Source organism: Castor canadensis, chromosome 13 (assembly GCF_047511655.1).
Source record: "Castor canadensis chromosome 13, mCasCan1.hap1v2, whole genome shotgun sequence".
Classification (NCBI taxonomy): Eukaryota; Metazoa; Chordata; class Mammalia; order Rodentia; family Castoridae; genus Castor; species Castor canadensis.
In genome coordinates, this window is record NC_133398.1 from 124,006,189 (window position 1) to 124,025,704 (window position 19,516).

The following is a 19,516-nucleotide window of genomic DNA, read 5'->3' on the forward strand; positions in this document are numbered from 1 at the left end:
CTGGCTACCACTTCCAGCAGGCCTTAGCCACTCTCCCAACTTCCAGGCCTGTACAGTTCAACAAAGCAAAGATGCTTTTTAAATAAATAAAATAGAAATACTGCCACCTTCGTGTGGCCACAAGAGGTTAATCTTCCTCCACTCTAGTCTCTGGTTTCCTCCAGAAGCCCAGGCCTACAAACTGGCCTGCTGCTGGGAAGAGGGTCTTCTCTAAATAGAAGATGCTGGCTTACTGTCAGTAACCCTAGCAGCAGCTGCTCTTCCTAAAGAGGCCTCACTCCTGCAAGTGTGGTCTCCAAATTTCCAAAATATTACCAGGAGCAGGTCTGTTGTCAGCACATATAACTAGGCAAGGGCCATCTCTCCTGTACTGTTCCTGATGATGACCAACACAGCCAATTCTCATTTTCCCACCTCTCTCTCTCTCCCTCTCTCCCTTCCTCCATCCCTCCCCCTCCCTCTCTCTCTCTGTCTCTCCCACCCTCCCTTCCTCCCTCCTTCTCTTTCTCACTATTCTCAGTCTATGAGTATTAACTGATCTTGTGATCAAATACTCCTGCAATCCATAAGGTGACAGAGGAAAACACCAGAGCCTCTCAACCCCATCTCTCTCTCACCAGGGGTAATCACAGTTAACAAGTATATTTGCTTCTGGGTTTTGACCATATATCCATATCACTATATCTCTAAGTGTACATATAAGATCTCTTTCCTTTATTTAAGTTAAATTGAATTGTATGTATTATTCCTATTCTTGCTCTTTTACTAAGTGGAGGTGGAGGTCTTTCCAGGCCAGTACATATATACCTACCTCATTCACTCTATGAAGTATAATGCATCTATCCTAATTTATGTAAGCACTTGTGTAGATGGATACTCAGGTTGGTTTTACCCATCATAATTAATGAAGGTTGAGTTATGTGTCAACCTTGCTAAGTTATGTTGTCCTTTTTTTTTTTTAATCTAAACTGGTGTTTACAAAGAATAGATGTTGCTGGTAAGGTATTTGTTAGAAATGATGAACACTCAGAGACTGCTAAAAAATGAACCTGTAGTCTCATCCTGGAAGTGGCCCAACTACAACACAAATGTGGCAACACGGGTCAGGCCGTTGGAAGGAATCTAATTAGGAAACTGATGACAAAGACATCAAGGGTAGAGGTAAGTGTACCCACCTCGTGGAATGGGTAAAAAGCATAAAAGTGTTTGCATCCCATACAAGTGTCCACCAAACTGTGTCCACCACAGTGTGGAGGATTTTAACAATAAAGAAGATATGATGATCATTTGTGGGAATGCCAGTCAGTCTCTTTCACCAGGGCCATAGGCTCATGAACAAAGTGGCCATGGTGGCAGGGATGGCTCAGCAGCATGGACTTCCATTCACCAACATCAACATGCCTATAGTCACTGTTTGAGTGTCAAATTGACAGGATGAGAGACCAGCATTGGACCCCTGATAAAGCACCATTCCTGAGGCTGATCTGACAGCCACTTGGTGGCAGGTTGACAATGAAGGGGCAGTGATTAGTTCTTACTGAAATGGTCACTTCCTCTGCATACAAATTTCCCTTCCCTACAGACACTGCCTCTACCCAATTTATCATCTGTGGATGTACACAGTGCCTTATCCACCCTCATGGAGTAGCTTCTGGTTGAGGACCTCCCTTCCCTGCTAATGCATTTGGCAATGGCCCGTGCTCATGGATTCACCATCTTACATAATCCTCACCATCTTTTTTTTAACTAGTTTTTTTTTAACTGTCATTTTATTTCTTTTAATTTTATTTTATAATTTTTACATTTACTTACATGTGTATACATTATTTGGACAACCACCTCCACCCCACTCCTCACCATCTTGAATACTAGAATGGTCTTTTGAAAATTTAGAGAAAACTGGGCGCCAGTGGCTCATGCCTGTAATCCTAACTACTCAGGAGGCAGAGATCAGGAGGTTCGCATTTCAAAGCATGCCTAGACTCAAGGGAGTGAAATGGAAACTCTCCCATTTTCTATTACCCTTGGTGATCCATGGGCAAAATGTGTGCTTCTTATTCCCTTAGCCTTGTGCTCTGCTAGTCTAGAGGTCTTAGAGTTTTTTGTTTGTTTTAATGCTGTTTTGCTTTTTTGGCCATATTAGAGATTAAACTTCAGATCTTTACAACTTGAGCCAGGTTCTGAGTTCTCTTTTGCTTCCATTTGTTTCTCAGAGAAGGTCTCATAGTTTTGCTCAGGCCAGCTGTGATCTTCTGCCTCCTGAGTAGCTGGGACCACAGGCATGTGCCACCCACATCCAGCTTGTTGTTTTTGAACTGGAGTTTGGACTTCTTGCTTGCTAGGCAGGCGCTCTAGCTCCAGCCTTTTTGGCTCTGGTTATTTTGGAGATATGGTCATACATTTTTCCTCAGGCCAGCCTGGACCAACATCCTTCTCTGTGAAGGTTCCTGCCATCCCTGGGGTGACAGGCATATGCTAACATTCATTGAGGTAAGGACTTTCAAACTTTTTTGTCCAGGCTGGCCTGGAACTGCAATGCTCCTAATCTCAACATCTCAAGTAGCTAGGATTACAGGTGTAAGTCACTAGCACCTGGCTTCCAGCTTGTTATTGAGACAAAGTCTCACTAACTATTGCCCAGGCTGACCTCAAATCACAATCCTATTTCCACCTCCTGAAGCTGCCCCTAAAGGTCTTACTTTATGGGTTTTTGGTGCTACTGGAGGTTGAACTCAGGGCTTGTACTTGCTTGGCAGGTATTGTACTATGTGAGACACACTCGTTCTTTATGCTTAGTTAGGTATTTGTTAGTTAGTTTAGTTTGTTTTTATTTTTGATTGGTGGTACCAGAATTTGAACCTGATTGGTGCTGTGGCACTTTCTAGGCAGGGGCTCTATGACTTAAGCCAGGCCTCCAGCTTGAACTCAGGGACTACACCTTGAGCCAGTCCACCAACCCTTTTTTGTGATGGTTTTTTTCACAATAGCATCTCAAGAACTCTTTGCCTGGGCTGGCTTTGAACTGTGATTCTCCTGATCTCTGCCTTTTGAGTAGCTAGGATTATAGGTGTGCGCCACTGGTGCCAGGCTCCAGCCTTCCTTAGTTAGTACTTGAGATAGGTTCTCACTTTTTCCTTCTTGCCCAGGTCAGCCTGGACCTCTATCTTCCTATTTGTGTTTCCCTATGTAGCTGGAGAGGACAGATGCACGCCACTGTGCCCAGCCAATTGGTTGAAATGGGGTCTTAGTGAATTAACCTCTTGGGAGCTACATTACTTCTTTTAGGAGAATCATGGCTCAATCAAAACAGCAGAGAGGCTAGCATTGTGGTTTCAGGACATTATGAAATATGAAAGTATGAGTTATGGCAGGCTGCAGATCTCTACGAGGTCTATGTCGGGTGCTGGCATGCCAGAGACATAGTGGCTGGGAAAGAAAGGAAAATTGAAAGGTGGGGGAAAGTGGAGAGAGAGACAGAAGGAGAAGTACAAGAGGAACACTTAAAAGCAAAAAGAACTTCATTCATTCATGAACGTTTATCAGCACTATGTAACAGGCTCTGGTACATTCTGGAGATACGAAGAACAAGGTGGACAATGACCTTCGCAGTGCATACCTGTCTCATAGCTGTAATCCTAGCTACCTGGGTGGCAGTGGAGTGGCTCAAGCATAAGAATACCTGCCTAGCAAGCATGAGGCCATGAATTCGAACCTCAGCGCCATCAGAAAACAAACAAACAAACTGAGACATAGCTACTTGGGAGGCAGAGATCAGGAGGATCATGACTTAAGTCCAGCCTAGGCAAATAGTTCCTGAGACCCCCCCCCACCTCCAAAATAACCAGAGCAAATAGACTAGAGGTGTGGCTCAAGCAGTAAAACCCCAGAAATGCCAAAAACAAACAAACAAAAAAGACAAACTAATTTTGTTTTTATAATTACAAGTGCTCCAAAAAATGAAGTATACAGCATACTGATAACCAAAGTCAGGAGGTCAGGACTCTCCAATGGGGCTGGGACACTTGATGAACTAATAACAGATATGCTCTATCTATGCAAGGACTCTGAGGCTTCTGCTCTTGCTGGTGAACTTGAGTGCTGTATAAGAAGACCCATCTCTGTTCCCAGGTCATTCTGTCCAGACCTTGAGAGGAGCACATAAGAGATGGGCACAGCCTGGTTGCCTCCAGCCTCAACCAGGAGCATTGGAGAGCTTTGACCAGCTGTTGGGAGGTCAGTGTGAGACTGTGGTTAGAGACTATAGCTAGCAAAAAAGCCAAGGAAATCTGGACAGTCACAGTTGGGTGAGATTCATCTCTGGAGCAACCGAATAGAAATAGAACTGGATGAATGTTAGGTTGTGCCAGATGGTTTTCTGGGGGCCTTGGACCAGCCTGGTTCTCTCCCACTTCTCATTTGCAGTTGTCAAAATATAGCTGTGAAATCTGGGAATGTAATATCCTGAGATAGGGAGGGACTGGCCTAAAACCCAGGCTCTGATCTAGTCCCTCTAGAGGAGATGTCCTTGGAGGCTTTGGCTCAGTGTGTCATGCCCCAGGGGAGTGGGGTTGGGTATAAAACCAACCCCACTCCTGCTTTCCAGACTCCCTCAGCTGGCAAGCAGGTGGGCAGTGCACAGCTGAGACTCCATCTGTCCTGGGCATTTTTCTGAGCTTTGAGGGACTGGGTCATGATGAATTCTAGGATTCTGATATAATAAGGCTTCAGAAGGCAAGGAGCTTACTGTCTGAAAAAATAAGAGAGGCTCCCAAACTTTCTCGGTTTGTGGTGTCTCTACTTGTCTCAGCTCATGGAAGCCAAAAGAAGTTAAGAAGTTAGGTGCAGCCAGGTGCAGGTGGCTCACACCTATAAGTCCTAGCTTCCTGGGAGGCTAAGATGGAGAAGATAGGGATTTGAGGTCAGCCCCAACAAATAGTTGGAGACACCCCATCTCCAAAATAAACAGAGCAAAATGGACCGGGGGTGTGGCTCAAGTGGTTGAGCACCTGCTTTGCAAGTGAGAAGCCCTGAGTTCAAACCCCTAACATGTGCAAGGGCCTGAGTTCCACGTCCAGCACAACCAAGAAAACCCAGCCAACCAAACAATCCCTCCAAAGGAAGCCTGACACTTTTCTAAACTGACAGAAATGTCTCTCATCTTCCTAACGTGATGAACGAAGGCGGAACTGCGTGATGGATAAAGGCGTGCCACCCACTGTAGTTTGTCATTTCTCTTCAACTTCTTGTGCAGGTTTAACTTTTTTCATGATCAAATGTTGGGCATTTTAATTGAACTCTGAACGTAAGGTCTGCATTGCTGTTTCTTTTTGTTGTTGTTGTTCTTTTGTTTATTATTATTATTTTTTTTCTCTTTCTTTTTGCATTGCTCTCTGTTAGTGAGATGTAGGAGAGACAGACAGAGGGAAAACTTGGACCTAGGAAGGGGGTGGGTAGAAAAGGAGTAAAAGGAAAAGCATCCTATGGGATCATAGGTGTGGACGGCCTGTGTAGGAAATCAGTTTTTATTGGCTCCACGCCTGGGTTTTTGGGTTAGGACTAATGTTGTGCAAGCAGCTGTGGAGGACGGGGCTGACTTCTTCCACAAGACTCTAGGATGGCCTCCGTCTCCCTCCCCTAAGCAGCCGAGTCCCAATGCCCGCGATCGTTCTGCACTTGGCCAGCGCTACAGTGCAGGCAGAGGCCTTGACCTTCCGCCACACCTGACTTCCACCTCTGCAGTGCCCGGCGCGCCCCTTCCCCCCGCCCCCTCCTCCCGCCGGCCCGCCCCGCCCCGTGCAGGTCATTTCCGAGCGTCTCGCTCCGCCCCCTGCCTCCCGCCACTCCCTGAAGTCCCGCCCCCTCCACCCCATCCTCTCCGCCACGCCCCTGCGCCTCGCTGGCCCCGCCCTCTGCGTCACGCCCTCGGTCACGCCCCCTAGGCCCGCCAGTGCGCCCCGGCCCCTGCGTCACGACCGTGCGCCCCCTGCGTCACGACCGTGCGCCCCGTCCTCTGCGTCACGCCCCGTCAGGCCTGGCGCGCCTCCAGCCGGCGGCCGACCCGGCCATTAGGGTGCCGCTGAGATGGCCGCACCGGTCACTCGGCAGGTCAGCGGCGGCACCGGCCTGGCCCTGGCTCCGGCCTCCACCGGCCCCGAGAACGGACAGCCCCTGGAAGCCGCCGTGGCCGAGCTGCCCGTGCTGGACGCCTCCGGGAAGCGGGTGCCTTTCGGTGCGCTGTTCCGGGAGCGCCGGGCCGTGGTGGTCTTCGTGCGGGTGAGCGCGGGCTGCGGGCAATGGAGCGAACCCTCTCGCTTGCTAGGAGGGAGGTATCTGGATGGGGTGGGCTGGGCCCAGCTCTTCCCGCTGGGGTTCAGGGCCTTCCGAACGCCGGGCTCCTGCCGTTCCCTTTAAACGGGGAAAAGGAAAAGAGCCTCCCCACCACGGGAAGGCCATTTTCCCAGCTAGCGGGGCAGCACGCAAGGACTGGGCGCTTTGGCATCTTGACGCTTTCCTCCCGCAGAGGGGTTGCGTTATCACTGTCACGCATCGGGAGGGATCAGTCCCTGTTACGAAGCGTGCTAACTTGCCCTTTTCCTGTTGGATTTCAGCATTTCCTGTGTTACATCTGTAAAGAATACGTAGAAGATCTGGCCAAAATCCCCAAGAGTTTCTTACAAGTAAGTTTTCCGGGAGTGGGTCCTGCTTCTGGACACCCTGTCCCTTAACAAATGCTGTGGGTCCTACTTCTGGACACCCCGTCCCTTAACAAATGCTGTGGGTCCTGCTTCTGGACACCCCGTCCCTTAACAAATGCTGTGGGTCCTGCTTCTGGACACCCTGTCCCTTAACAAATGCTGTGGGTCCTGCTTCTGGACACCCTGTCCCTTAACAAATGCTGTGGGTCCTGCTTCTGGACACCCTGTCCCTTAACAAATGCTGTGGGTCCTGCTTCTGGACACCCTGTCCCTTCCAAATGCTGTGGGTCCTGCTTCTGGACACCCTGAGCCTTCCAAATGCTGTGAGTCCTGCTTCTGGACACCCTGTCCCTTAACAAATGCTGTGGGTCCTGCTTCTGGACACCCTGTGCCTTCCAAATGCTGTGGGTCCTGCTTCTGGACACCCTGTCCCTTCCAAATGCTGTGGGTCCTGCTTCTGGACACCCTGTCCCTTCCAAATGCTGTGGGTCCTGCTTCTGGACACCCTGAGCCTTCCAAATGCTGTGAGTCCTGCTTCTGGATACCCTGTCCCTTAACAAATGCTGTGAGTCCTGCTTCTGGACACCCTGTCCCTTCCAAATGCTTCGGCTAGAGCTTCCAGCAGGTGTCCCCAGCCCAGCCCTTCTCCCCATGTCTCCCTGCACCTCAGCAGCTGGAGATGCACATTAGAGACCCACTCCTGCCAGGATTTATTTGCAGCTGCCTGGGTGAATGTACAGGAAAATACTACTATATCCTAAAGCAGCCTTTGTAAAACTAGGTTCTGTTTTCCCATAGACCTTTATCAATTAAGATTTGAAACAATAAAGTTGGCTGATGATTTAACCCTGGTTTTTAAAAATACTGTTTTATTATGTACATCTTTGGGGGAAAGCTTAGTAAATGACCGTATCATTTTGAAGAAAAAGAATTCTTTTTGAGACAACATCTCATTATGTAGCTCAGGTTGCCCTCTGCCATCTGAGTGCTGGAATTACAGTTGTGCCCTTCCCCCATGCCCAGTTGCAGAAAAATGTTGACTGTTTTTTTGTTTAGGGGTAACTTTTGATACATTTTTGAATTATAGAGTGATTATATCAAGCTATTAACAAAACCATCATCTAACAAACTTTTAAAGAACATTTGAAGACTGCTTTTAGGAATTTTGAAATATGCTTTTTTTGTGAGATGGGAGTTTGATCTCAAGGCTTTGCACTTGCAACACAATTGCTCTACTGCCTGAGCCACACCTCCAGGCCATTTTGCTCTAGTTATTTTTGGAGATGGGAATCTCACGAACTATTTGCCTAGGTTAGACTTGAACTGTGATCCTGCTGATCTGTCTTCCAAGTAGCTAGGATTACAGGCCTGAGCCACCAATTCCTGGATACAATACATTGTTAATTATAGTCACCATGCTGTGTGACAGGTTTCTGAAACTATTTCTGTTACCTCAATAAAACTTTCTACCCCATGAGCAAAACCTCCTTATTCTGAATCCTCCTTTCTCTGCCTCTGCTAACTATTACTCTACTTGTGAGAGCTAGACTTTTTTGGCGGTACTGGGGATTAAACTCAGGGCCTTGAGCTTAATAGGCAAGCCCTATACATACCACTTGAGCCATGTCCCAGTCCTTTTGCTTATAGTTTGTTTTTCAGATAGGTTCTCACACTTTTGCGTGGCTGGCCTGAGACTGTCATGCTCCTCCCTCTGCCTCCAGGGTAGCTAGGATTACAATTGTGTGCCCCTGAATTAGACTTTTTTTCTTTTAGTAGGACTGGGATTTGAACTCAGGGCTTTACATTTGCAAAGCAGGCACACCACACTTCAGTCACACAACAGTCCATTTTTGTCTGCCTATTTTTGGAGATGGGATTTTGAGAACTTTTTGCCCAAGCTGGCTTTGAACTGCAGTCCTCCCCATCTCAGCTTCCCAAGTAGCTAGGATTACAGGTGTGAGCTACCATTACCCAGCTTGAATTACACAGTTTGATTCCATATACAGTGTAAGTGAGATTGTGCAATATTTTCTGTGCCTGGCTTATAATGTCCACCAGGTTCATCCATGTTCTTAAAAAATTTTTCTTCCTTTTCATGACTGAATAGTTTCCCATTGTGATACCACATTTTTCTTTATCCATTTATCCATTGATGGACACTTTCACGTGTTAGTTACTAATAGTACATCAGCTGGGCGCCAGTGGCTCACGCCTGTAGTCCTAGCTACTCAGGAGGCAGAGAGCCACAGGACTGAGGTTCGAAGCCAACCTCTAGTAAATAGTTCTGGAGACCCTATCTCGAAAAAACCCATCACGTAAAAAGGGCTGAATGTGTGGCTCAAGTGGTAGAGCACCTGCCTAGCAAACACAAGGCCCTGAGTTCAGGTTTGAGTTCAAACCCAGTACTGCCAAAATAAAAAAGAGACAAGTTCATCAGTGAGCGTTGGAATACACTTCTCTCTCTGACATGCTGATTTCATTTCCTTTGAATATATATCCAGAACTGGGTCACATGGTACATTCTATTTTTAATTTTTTGAGGAGCTCCCATAGTGTTTTCATAATGGTTGTGCTAATTTACCTTCCCACCCTCAGTGTGGAAGGGGTCTCACTTCTCCACATTCGTACAAACATTCATCTTTTGTCCTTTGATTAATAGCCATTTGTACTGGGGTGGGGGGTGTTAGCTCATTGTGGTTTTATTTTGCATTCCCCTAAAGATCAGTAATGTGGCTGTTTTTCATGTCCCTGTAGGCTATTTGTCTTCGGAGAAATTTTTTTTTGGGGGTGCTGGGGTTTGAACTCAGGGCCTCACACTTGCTAGGCAGGTACTCTGCCACTTGAGCTGTGACACCAGCCCCAAGAAATTTCTATTCAGGTCCTTTGTCCATTGCATTTTTTCAGTGCTGGAGATCTAATTGAGACTCTGTATGCCAGGCCAGCACTGTACCACTGAGCCACATCCTCTGCCCACTTTCAGCCATCTTTTAATTGGATTTTTTGTGTTCTTGCTGTGAAGATGCTTGAGTTCTTTATATGTATTAGATTTTGGTCTCTGTACAGATATTTTGTCCTAATTCATGAGCTGTCTCTTCACTCTGTTAATTGTTTCCCTTGCTGTGCAAAAGCTTTTAACTTTGATGCAACCTTGTTTGTTTATTTTTGCTTTTGTTGCCTATATTTTGGGGCATATCCAAGAATCTTTGTCCAAACCAATTGAGCTTTTTCCCTATGTTTTACAGGTTTAGGTCTTACATTTAAGTCTTGAAATGCTTTCTTGACAAAAAAAAAAAAAAGAAAAATCCTGTGAATTAAACACTGTTAGCATACATTTCTTTGATATACCTTAAACAAGTTGGCTGTTTTTTTCTTCGTTTCCTTTCTTCTAGGAGCCTATGAGCTAATGCTAGGTGGATTAGCGCTGTATCAGGGGAAGTTGTGTAATTTCTGATAATACATAGGTGCTCCTTTTTTCTCCTAAAGGAACAACTGAATTAAACATTTTTGGCATGTGTTTCTTCTCTATGACTTGTACAGTTTAGCAGTTTTCTTCCATTCTTCTAGGAGCCTATATGTGGCATTAGTGTTGAATCAGGGGAAGTTGTAGAAAATATAATTTCTAATTATATGATTGTGTCCTTCTTTCTCCTCAAGGATGCAAATGTCACCATCATAGTGATTGGACAGTCATCGTATCATCATATTGAGGTAAATGTCTAGTGAATTTGTGAACAAGCAGTTTAAACCTGTCTCAGATGTAAAAATTGCATCATTTGAGCCACTGAGTATAGGCTACATTGGCTGATTAGTTACTTTTACATTACTGTTACTTTTCTCTCCTTTGGGCTTATAAAAATTCCAACTATTTTCTCTTCAGCCCTTCTGCAAACTGACTGGATATTCTCATGAAATCTATGTTGATCCTGAGAGAGAAATTTATAAAAGATTGGGAATGAAAAGAGGTGAAGAAATTGCCTCCTCAGGTAATACCTAACATGCCCCAAATAAAATAGACTGGTGGTGTATTTTTGCACATGCATGTGTGTGCATAGAGAGACAAGTGGTGCATTTATAAATAGCCTGCTTTTTCTAATCCAGTAATTAGTCTGTAGATACCATGCTCCAGGATTCATTTTCCAGGTGCATGTCATCTTCATGGCACTGTGACAAAACACCTGAGATAAATAACTAATAAGGAGGAAAGGTGCATTTGGGCTCAAGGTTCAGAGGTTTCAGTCCCTGGTCAGTTGACTCCATTACTTTTGGGCCTGTATGGAGGTAGCACAGCATGGTGGGGAGCAGGGTAGGGAGGCCTCTTCCCTTCATGGTAGCTGAGAGGCAAAAGGAGAGGGAAGAGCCAGGGTCCCGGCATGCCCCCCGGTGACCTCACTTCCTTCCACAAGGCCCCACCTCTTCAAGGTTCCACTACCTCCTAATAGCACTGTAGGCTGAGGTCCAAGCCTTCGACACATGGACCTTTGGGAGACACTTCCAAACCAGAGCAAATGACTCGGGAAGCTTTTGGCAAAGTACTGTTGAATGAAAAAAAGGAAGTTGCAGGACATTGTTTCAGTTATGATTGAAATTTTGTGAAAACAGGAAGTGTTAAAGACCAGTGTGTATATGTGTGTGTGATTAAAAAGGTTTTAACAGATTTGCTGAGTGCCAGTAGCTCTTGTCTGTGATATAGAGTGAAGTTGTACATATTTGATACATAGAGGTTGATAACCTTAGAGGTAAGAATTCGTCTGTGACTCCACAAATAATGTCATAATTTTATCACTTCCAAAAGGTTCTACTTGCCCATTCTTTTTGTATGTTATGATACTATTTCCCATAAGATATAGCCTCTTGCCAGGTGCTGGTGGCTCATGCCTGTAATGCTAGATGAGAAGATTGAGAGGCTGAGATCAGGAGGATCATAGTTCAAAGCCAGTCCTGGGAAAATAGCTCCCAAGACCCCTTCTCCAAAATAACCAGAGGAAAATGGAGTGGAGGTGTGGTTCAGGCTGTATAGTGCCTGCTTTGCATTCATGAAGCCCTGAATTCAAACCCCAATCCCATCACACACCAAAAAGTTATTGCACTGTTTACTTAGTATGAAAGTAAGAAAATTGGCTGTTTTGAGAAGTGCTGGGAGTCATACCAGGGGCTCACATAGGCCATGCAAGTGCTCTAGAACTGCCCCACGCCCTCTGTTCAACTTCTTTTTTTTTTTTTCTTGAGGTACTGGGATTTGAACTCAGGGCATACACCATGAGCCACTCCACCAGCCCTTCTTTATTCTGGTTTTTCACAAGATAGGGTCTCTTAAACTATTTCCCCAGACTGGGGATTAAACCTTGATCGTCCTGATCTCTGCCTCCTGGTCAGCTAGAATTACAGGCCACCAGCACCTGGCACAACTTACTTTTTATGAGTACATTTTATTTTTGTAGTTAAAATAATTTTAAGTTCACACAGTTTCATATGTCAACACCATGGCTTTGGATACTCCGTGTCCTTTAATGAAGAAATTCTCCTTAATCATTTGAAACCCAACCCAAAGAGCCTCTTCATTGTTCTTCAAGCAGGAATTGCTTCCCTCCTTGGACCTCTCTGTGTACTCTGTTACTGCACTGAGGTTACTGTGTGGAACTGTATAGTTAGTTGAAGTGTTTGATGGTTTTGCTTGATATTTTCTACATTCCCTGCCCTTTTTCACAATTGCTTATGATGAGTAGATCTTAGTAAACTTTAGTTGAACTGTTTATGTGTGTTTCAGGTAGGAAGAGCTTGGTGTCTGAAATGTCAGACAAGAGAGCTCTCACTCAGATCAGTCATTCTCTATGAATGTTATTGAGCTCTTGTTTGTGACACCACTGGATTGGATGCTTCCAAGACACAGTCCCTGCCTTCCAGAGATTTTAATGCCGTCTACAGGCCTGCACAAAGGCATGGGGAAATGTGACTCATTTGGAAAAGTGCAGGTCCCTGCCTCTGGCTCAAACCTAGGAGCCAGTGGGTAATTGGTGGGAGCCAAGGACAGGTTGGGGCTGACTGACCTGAATCTGGATGACGTGCCAGAGAGGTCAGGTATTCTGAAGGCAGTAGGGGAGCCATCCATTTGTGGGAGACAGTCACATACTCTGTGTGGAGAAGGAACAAGGCAGTGGTGTTTACTACAAGGGTTGTAGTCATGAGGTAGGAAGAAAGGAGAGGGGCTCAGGAGAGATGGGTCTGGGCTGTTTGTGAGTAGATTGTCATGATCCTTTTGCTGATTTTTTGAAGAAAGTGACCCAACTTTATTAAAACTGAGCATGAGCTAGCATAAACAGGAGCTTGTCCCCTCCCAGTACAGACTGCAACAATACAGATGTGAGCCTGACTTTGCTACACTGTGTCATGTGCTGTAACAGTCTCCCATGTGTAAGCTCTGTTTATGATTTAGTACTTTAGGTATATAAACTGTGAGTTTCAGACCTTGCCACAATAAAGATAGGAAATCCCAAAGAAAATGGGTGAATTTAAAACCAAATAAATGCTTGTAATTAGGAGGATGCAGCCAAATCTTTTGACTCCTTAAAATATATTTTGTATTTATATAATATGTAATGTGAACAGTTACATGTAGATATGTATATAATGCACAGGCAAATTTATATAAATATGTATTTATAGTGTATATGTTACATAAACTTTATTTGATACATAATAACTGTATAGTTATGTAGTATATAAATTCTGTTTTATAGTATTAAACTATTATATGTCCAAGCAGAAAGTAATAGTTTCTCATAAACTTTTTCTAAAGGTTTCTCCCCATAAAGCATGAAATTTGGGATCCATCTCAGAATAGTCTTACTTGAAGATTAAGGCACTAAAATATATTATGCAATTGTAATTTAAAATTCATGTACTCTTTTTTTCGGTAGTACTGCAGTTGGAAGTCAGGGCCTTCCACGTAGGTGCTCTACCACTTGAGCCACACCACCAGTCCTTTTGTTTTAGTTGCTTTTCAATAGGGTCTTGCATTTATGTCCAGCCTTCCTAGACCATCATCTTCCTGTTTACACTTCCCACGTAGCAGGAATTGCAGACATACAACATCACACCCTGCTTTTGGTTGAGATGGGCAGTCTCAGACTTTTTGCCCAAGCTGGCATCAAACCGCAGTCTTCCTAATCTCTACACTCTCAGTAGCTAGAATTAATTATAGGCATGAGCCACCTTTTTTTGGTAAAGGGTATTTTTTTTATTTTCAATTTCAAGAAGGGTATGTCTATTCAAGTGCTGTATGTACCCAGCAGTTCTGGGACACAGACCCATTCCATGAGGTAGTTCTGTCATTTCCCAGCCAAGCCATCCAAGAATATAAAAAGAAGGCAGAAAATCAAGTGTGGGAGGTTTCAGGAGCTCAGTGTGAAAGTGACTGTGTCACTCATTGTTAGAACAGTCACAGGCCATCCTGTCCTCAAGGAAGATTAGGAAGTGTAGTTTATCTGTGGGCCCAGAAGGAGGAGAAAGTTTTGTGACCAACATCTAACATTCTGTGCCACAACCAAATGTCAGTAGGTGAGGGACTGAACAGAGTGTAAATGGACAGTTAAGATGGCAGCAATTCCAATGTGAGACATCTATAACTGCCATTGTTCTGTGTAGACAATCCTGGTCTGTGCTCACTTCTTCCTTTAAGCAGCAGTTCTCAACTGGGACATTGCCTTCCCTGGGAGACATTTTCTGTCGTCACCACTGTCGAAAGGTGTTACTAGCATTAGTGGGCATAGAAGGCAAGGGTGTTGTTAAACACTAGACAAAGCATGAACTGGCAAAACACCAACAGTGAATGGTAGAGAAGATACTGAAGGAAGAAAAAAAGGCAAGTAGAAAGTGAGATGCTCTGCTCTAAACGTAGGAGTAAAGAAAGTAAGATGTGACACCAGAGAGTCACATCTTTGTCTTAATTAATTATCTTTTTTTTTAATTAATTATCTTTTGAGTTTTTAAGAGAGGGTCTCACTGTGTTGCCCCAACTGGCTTCAAACTCGTGACCGTCCTGCACCAGCCTCCTGAGTGCTGGGATTACAGGAGTGTTAGCTGAGACTGTTTTATAGCAGTAGTAATTTTTATATCTAATGAAATATAAAATGATTAATCAAAAAACACTTCTTACTATTTCAGCACAGAGCCCTCACGTAAAGTCAAATCTGCTCTCAGGAAGCCTTCGGAGCCTGTGGCGGGCAGTGACTGGACCTCTTTTTGATTTCCAAGGAGACCCGGCTCAGCAAGGCGGAACCCTTATTTTAGGTCCAGGTGAGTTCAAGGCCAAGGTCCAGCCATTAACTTTGGTGGCTTTTACAAATCCAAAGGCCACCAATTTTCTGCAGTAGGTGGCACCATGTGAAAATGGGCAGCATGGGCTAATAGAATATAGGGGCATCTTCTGTCTTCAGAGGCTTCTGTGTGTTTTGAAGTTTGTGAGTGTGATGAGTTCTACACACAGTTCTATACCTGAATAAGTGCAGGGCTTTGGGATAGGAAAAGTCAGCTGTGAGCTGGTGACTTATGTATGACTATTATGGTCTTCAAAATCTCAGAGGGAGAGCACTGGCTTAGCACATGAGGCCCTGGGTTCATTACCCAGCCAAAAATAAAGAAAGAAATAAATAATTTCATAAATAGCTCAGTGGAGGTGAGCAGGTTTTTTTTTTTTTTGGTAGGACTGGGGTTTGAACTCAGGGCTTCGTGCTTGCAATGCAGGCACTCTACCACTTGAGCCACACCTCCAGTCCAGGTGAACAGTTTTTAGAGAAAAATCATCAAGCACTTTTGTGTGTGTGTGTGTGTGTGTGTGTGTGTGTGTGTGTGTGTGTGTTACTAGGGTTTGAACTCAGGGCCTACACCTTGAGCTACTCTACCAGCCCATTTTTTGTGATGTGTTTTTTCAAGATAGGTTTTCATGGATGATCTTCTGATCTCTGCCTCCTGAGTGTCTAGGAATACTGGTGTGAGCCATAGGCGCCCGGCAAGCGCTTTTTTTTTTTTTTTTTTTTCTCAATGAAAGAATCTATCTAGTTATTTTACTGAAAGCTAACAAAATGAGGGGACTTGCACAGACTCAGAAAGGAAGTCAGTCCCAGGGACAGCTTATTCAGTAAGAATTGCCAAGCCAGGCATGGTGTCTCGGACCTGTCATCCTAGCTACTCAGAAAGTAAGAGATTGAGGGGATCAGGGTTCCAGGCCAGCCTGGGCAAAAAAGCCCATGAGACCCCATCTCAACCTATGGCTGGAAGTGGAGATGTGCGCCTGTCATCCTAGCTATGCACGGAAGCACAAATAGGAAGATTATGGTCCACGTCTGCTTGGGCATAAAGTGAGACCCTATCTGAAAAAAAACAATACAGCCAGGCACTGGTGGCTCAATGCCTGTAATCCTAGCTACTCAGGAGGCAGAGATCAGGAAGATTGAGGTTTGAAGCCAGCCCAGGCAAATAGTTTAAGAGACCCTATATTGAAAATACTCATCACAAAAAGGGCTCAAGGTGAGAGCCCTGAGTTCAAGCCCCAGTACCATAAAGAAAAATATCTAATACAAAATGGGCAGAGCACCTGCCTAGCAAGTGCAAGGTTGTGAGGTCAAGCTCCAGTACAACCAAAAAAAATTTCATTGTCATCTTAGACCCCATAACCATACTTTTCATGACTTTATTGATCAGTTTGGGCCACTCTGCTCAGTGTGGAGTTGAATTTCTACCATGTTGAAGTTTGCAATAAGGAATAAACACCACTTATGGCAATGCCAAAAAGTCTAAATCACTGTGTTGCAAGTTGATTTTCTTTTCTTTCTTTCTTTCTTCCTTTGTTTTCTTTTCTTCTCCTTTTTAATTTTTTTTGTGGTACTGGGGATTGAAGTCCCCAGTACGTACCACTTGAGCCACACCTCCAGTCTAAAATCCAGATTTTTAAAAGGAAGTCTTTAAAGGAGGATTTTGACTTTTTGACTGAATGTTAGGACTTTTGGGCTTTTTTTTTTTTTTTATCAACTGACATCTTCCTTTCCCTATTGCTCATGGATTTATACCAGTTAGATTACTGTAAAAGAAGCCCTTCAGGACTGGGGTTACAGCTCAGTGGCAGTGCACATGCTTTCTGGATTCAGTCCCCAGTACCAAAAGCTAAGTAAATAAATGAGCCCTGTTTCATGAGAATAAGTCCTGTAAATTTGCCCCAAGAGCCATTGAGCCATTTGGATGTTGTTTGTTGGTGTTTTGGGTATAAACCCAGAACCTCATATATGCTAAGGAAGTGTTTTATCTCTGAGCTACACCCCTGGCCCAGAGGTGTGATTTTTTGTTTAGTTTTGTTTTTGTTTTTTGTGGTGCTAGGGGTTGAACCCAGGGCCTTGTGCACATGTGAGTCAAGTTCTGTACCACTGAGCTACAGGCTTAGCTCCCAGAGCCATGTACTTTTTTTTGGCTCTGCTGGGTTTGAACTCAGGGCTTTGTGCTTGAGCCATGCCCCCAGCCCCAGAGCCATATTTTTGAATGAGGAATTTCCATCCTGAGCCGGGAAAGGGGTTGTTTTTTTTTTCTTTTTTGAGTTCCTCCTCTCTATGTCTCTGAATTACTTGACCACACCTTCAGTGGAGTAAGAGTGAAGAGCATGGAGTGTGCTATTCATAACACAAAAAGAATACGTGATGCTGTGCACTAGGTGTGGTTTTAAACACAGCTCTACACCATGGCTAACCCAGTATTTCATCTCGCCTTACTAGATAGTGAGCCAAGTTAGGATATTAACCCTAAGGAGTACTGTGGATGGCAGATGGGTGCAGTACAGAAAACGTGCCACTGAATCTAGTGGTTTAAGTGAAAATTCTGGTCTTTAGTTCAAGAACCTAAGTAAGCAGCACCCAGACTATAGCTATGACTTCTTTGAGTTGATGTAAGGATTGTGGAGATCTGTGTGTATTGTAACTGATTGTCTTATGCCTTATTGTTATTATTATTATTATTATTTATGGGACTGAGGTTTGAACTCAGGGCTTCATGCTTGCAAAGCAGGTGCTCTACAACTTGAGCCACACCTCCAGTCCATTTTGCTCTGGTTATTTTGCACAGTTTATTTTTTTTTTGGGTGTACTGGGGTTTGAACTCAGGGCCTCATGCTTGCAGGCATGTGGTCTTCTACTTGAGCCACTGCCAGTCCCCTGCTCTGGTAATCTTGGAGATGGGGTCTTGCAAGCTGTTTGCCCAGGCTGGCCATGAACCGCAATCCTCTGAAACTCAGACTCCCAGGTAGCTACGATTAAAGATGTGAGTCACCAGCACCCAACTTAATACCTTATTTTGAAACCTCTTTTGGACTACATTAAATCAGTGTTTGGGAGTGATTTCTGTGTGGATGGGGCTGGGGATCAAATCCATGGCCCCACGCACACTAGTCATGCGTCTAGCACTGAGCTCCACCCTCAACCTCAGGAGTGAATTTTTCTGAAGCAAGTGATTTGTTCCATGATTACATATATTAAGAATCAGAGGTGATTTTAGAGCTTGATGTCTATGTTAATACTGGGTTCTGCCTGTTTGACAGGACATTTTGTTTAATTATATTTAATAAAACCTAACTGAAGTTTATAACTTAAGAATGCTTCCTCTGGATCTCACAAACATCAAATATCACATTTATTTAACTACGCCCTTATCATACTTTATTGCCATAATGAAAAGTTATGCTGGCAATATAGCAAAAATTATGTGCTCTGGGGGATTAGTTTTTCCCTTTGGACTAATTAAAAGTTGTAAAGCTTCCTTGGTCTAGTAAGCAGTAAATCTACTGAGTAATCCTTACTGTGTGAACCTTAGCCTTTTATTCTTACTCTCTTCCAGGTAACAACATCCACTTCATACACCGCGATAGGAATAGATTGGATCACAAACCCATAAACCCGGTTTTGCAGCTCGTAGGCGTTCAGCAGGTGAACTTCACGAACAGACCTGCTGTTGTCCACGTGTGACTTAATATGGGAATCTGTCACTTGCAAATGGGCTATCGAAATGGGACCTTAAATGCCAGGGCGTCCCATGCTTAAGTGGTGTCTGACTCTCTGGGCCCTACCAGACACGGAGGGGTTTTAAAAGCACCAGGAGAACAGTTGTCAAAAAGGTGACGTACTTTTAAAATTTTATAGCTTTTAAAATTTTATGTAAAATAAGCATAAATTACAAAAGAAAACTTTAATGTTACACAATTATGAATACTCTTGCTAAAATTATTTTACATTATATCCATTCAGTAGAAGATGCTCTTAGCAATTAAAATATAATTAAAATTAAAATATAATTAAATTTTAATCAAAATATCTTAGCAATTAAAATATAGGGAAGAATATGTTAAGGGAAGTGAATGCAACCCAAGGCCATTTTATTCAGTGAAGAAAGCAGGACGTCAAACTCTGTAAACAGTATAACCACTTTTTGGTATGCGTGTATATATATATATATTTTTGTATGCTTAGAAAAAAGACAGGAAATAAACACACCAGCACATTGCCAGTGGGTCGTCTGTGTGCTTTCTTTCCCAGATGTTTCTGCATTTCCCAAGTGTCCTCTATGAGCACAACTGCTGTGTATGTCAGGAAAAGGTCTCTATAAACATTACGGACAGATCCCTGTCTCTGTGGAACCTCACAGAGGTGCAGGTGACACAGGATGCAGTCCATGAGTTCCATCCTAACTGCTTTACTTAGAGGAGATAAAACTGAACCTCCCAGAGCCCCTGGTCACCAGCCACCCACTGTCCACTTCATTAGGGTTTTATGTGGGATGAAGGCAGTAGGAGA

General features: G+C 44.1%; 1 protein-coding gene and 1 long non-coding RNA gene across 2 annotated transcripts; both read left to right on the forward strand.

Annotated features, from left to right (window-relative positions):
• The first annotated feature begins 6,005 nt into the window (after nucleotides 1–6,005).
• On the forward strand, nucleotides 6,006–19,229 carry Prxl2c (peroxiredoxin like 2C). The gene is made up of 6 exons (XM_020187069.2): nucleotides 6,006–6,273; nucleotides 6,609–6,677; nucleotides 10,350–10,403; nucleotides 10,573–10,678; nucleotides 14,856–14,987; nucleotides 18,564–19,229. The coding sequence occupies exons 1-6, from the start codon at nucleotides 6,082–6,084 to the stop codon at nucleotides 18,689–18,691; spliced, it is 681 nt and encodes a 226-aa protein (XP_020042658.1). The 5' UTR covers nucleotides 6,006–6,081; the 3' UTR covers nucleotides 18,692–19,229.
• LOC141415588 (uncharacterized) lies at nucleotides 6,684–10,011 on the forward strand. Its single transcript, XR_012440568.1, has 2 exons — nucleotides 6,684–9,202; nucleotides 9,249–10,011. It is a non-coding gene; the product is annotated as an uncharacterized lncRNA (long non-coding RNA).
• Nucleotides 19,230–19,516: the final 287 nt, after the last annotated feature.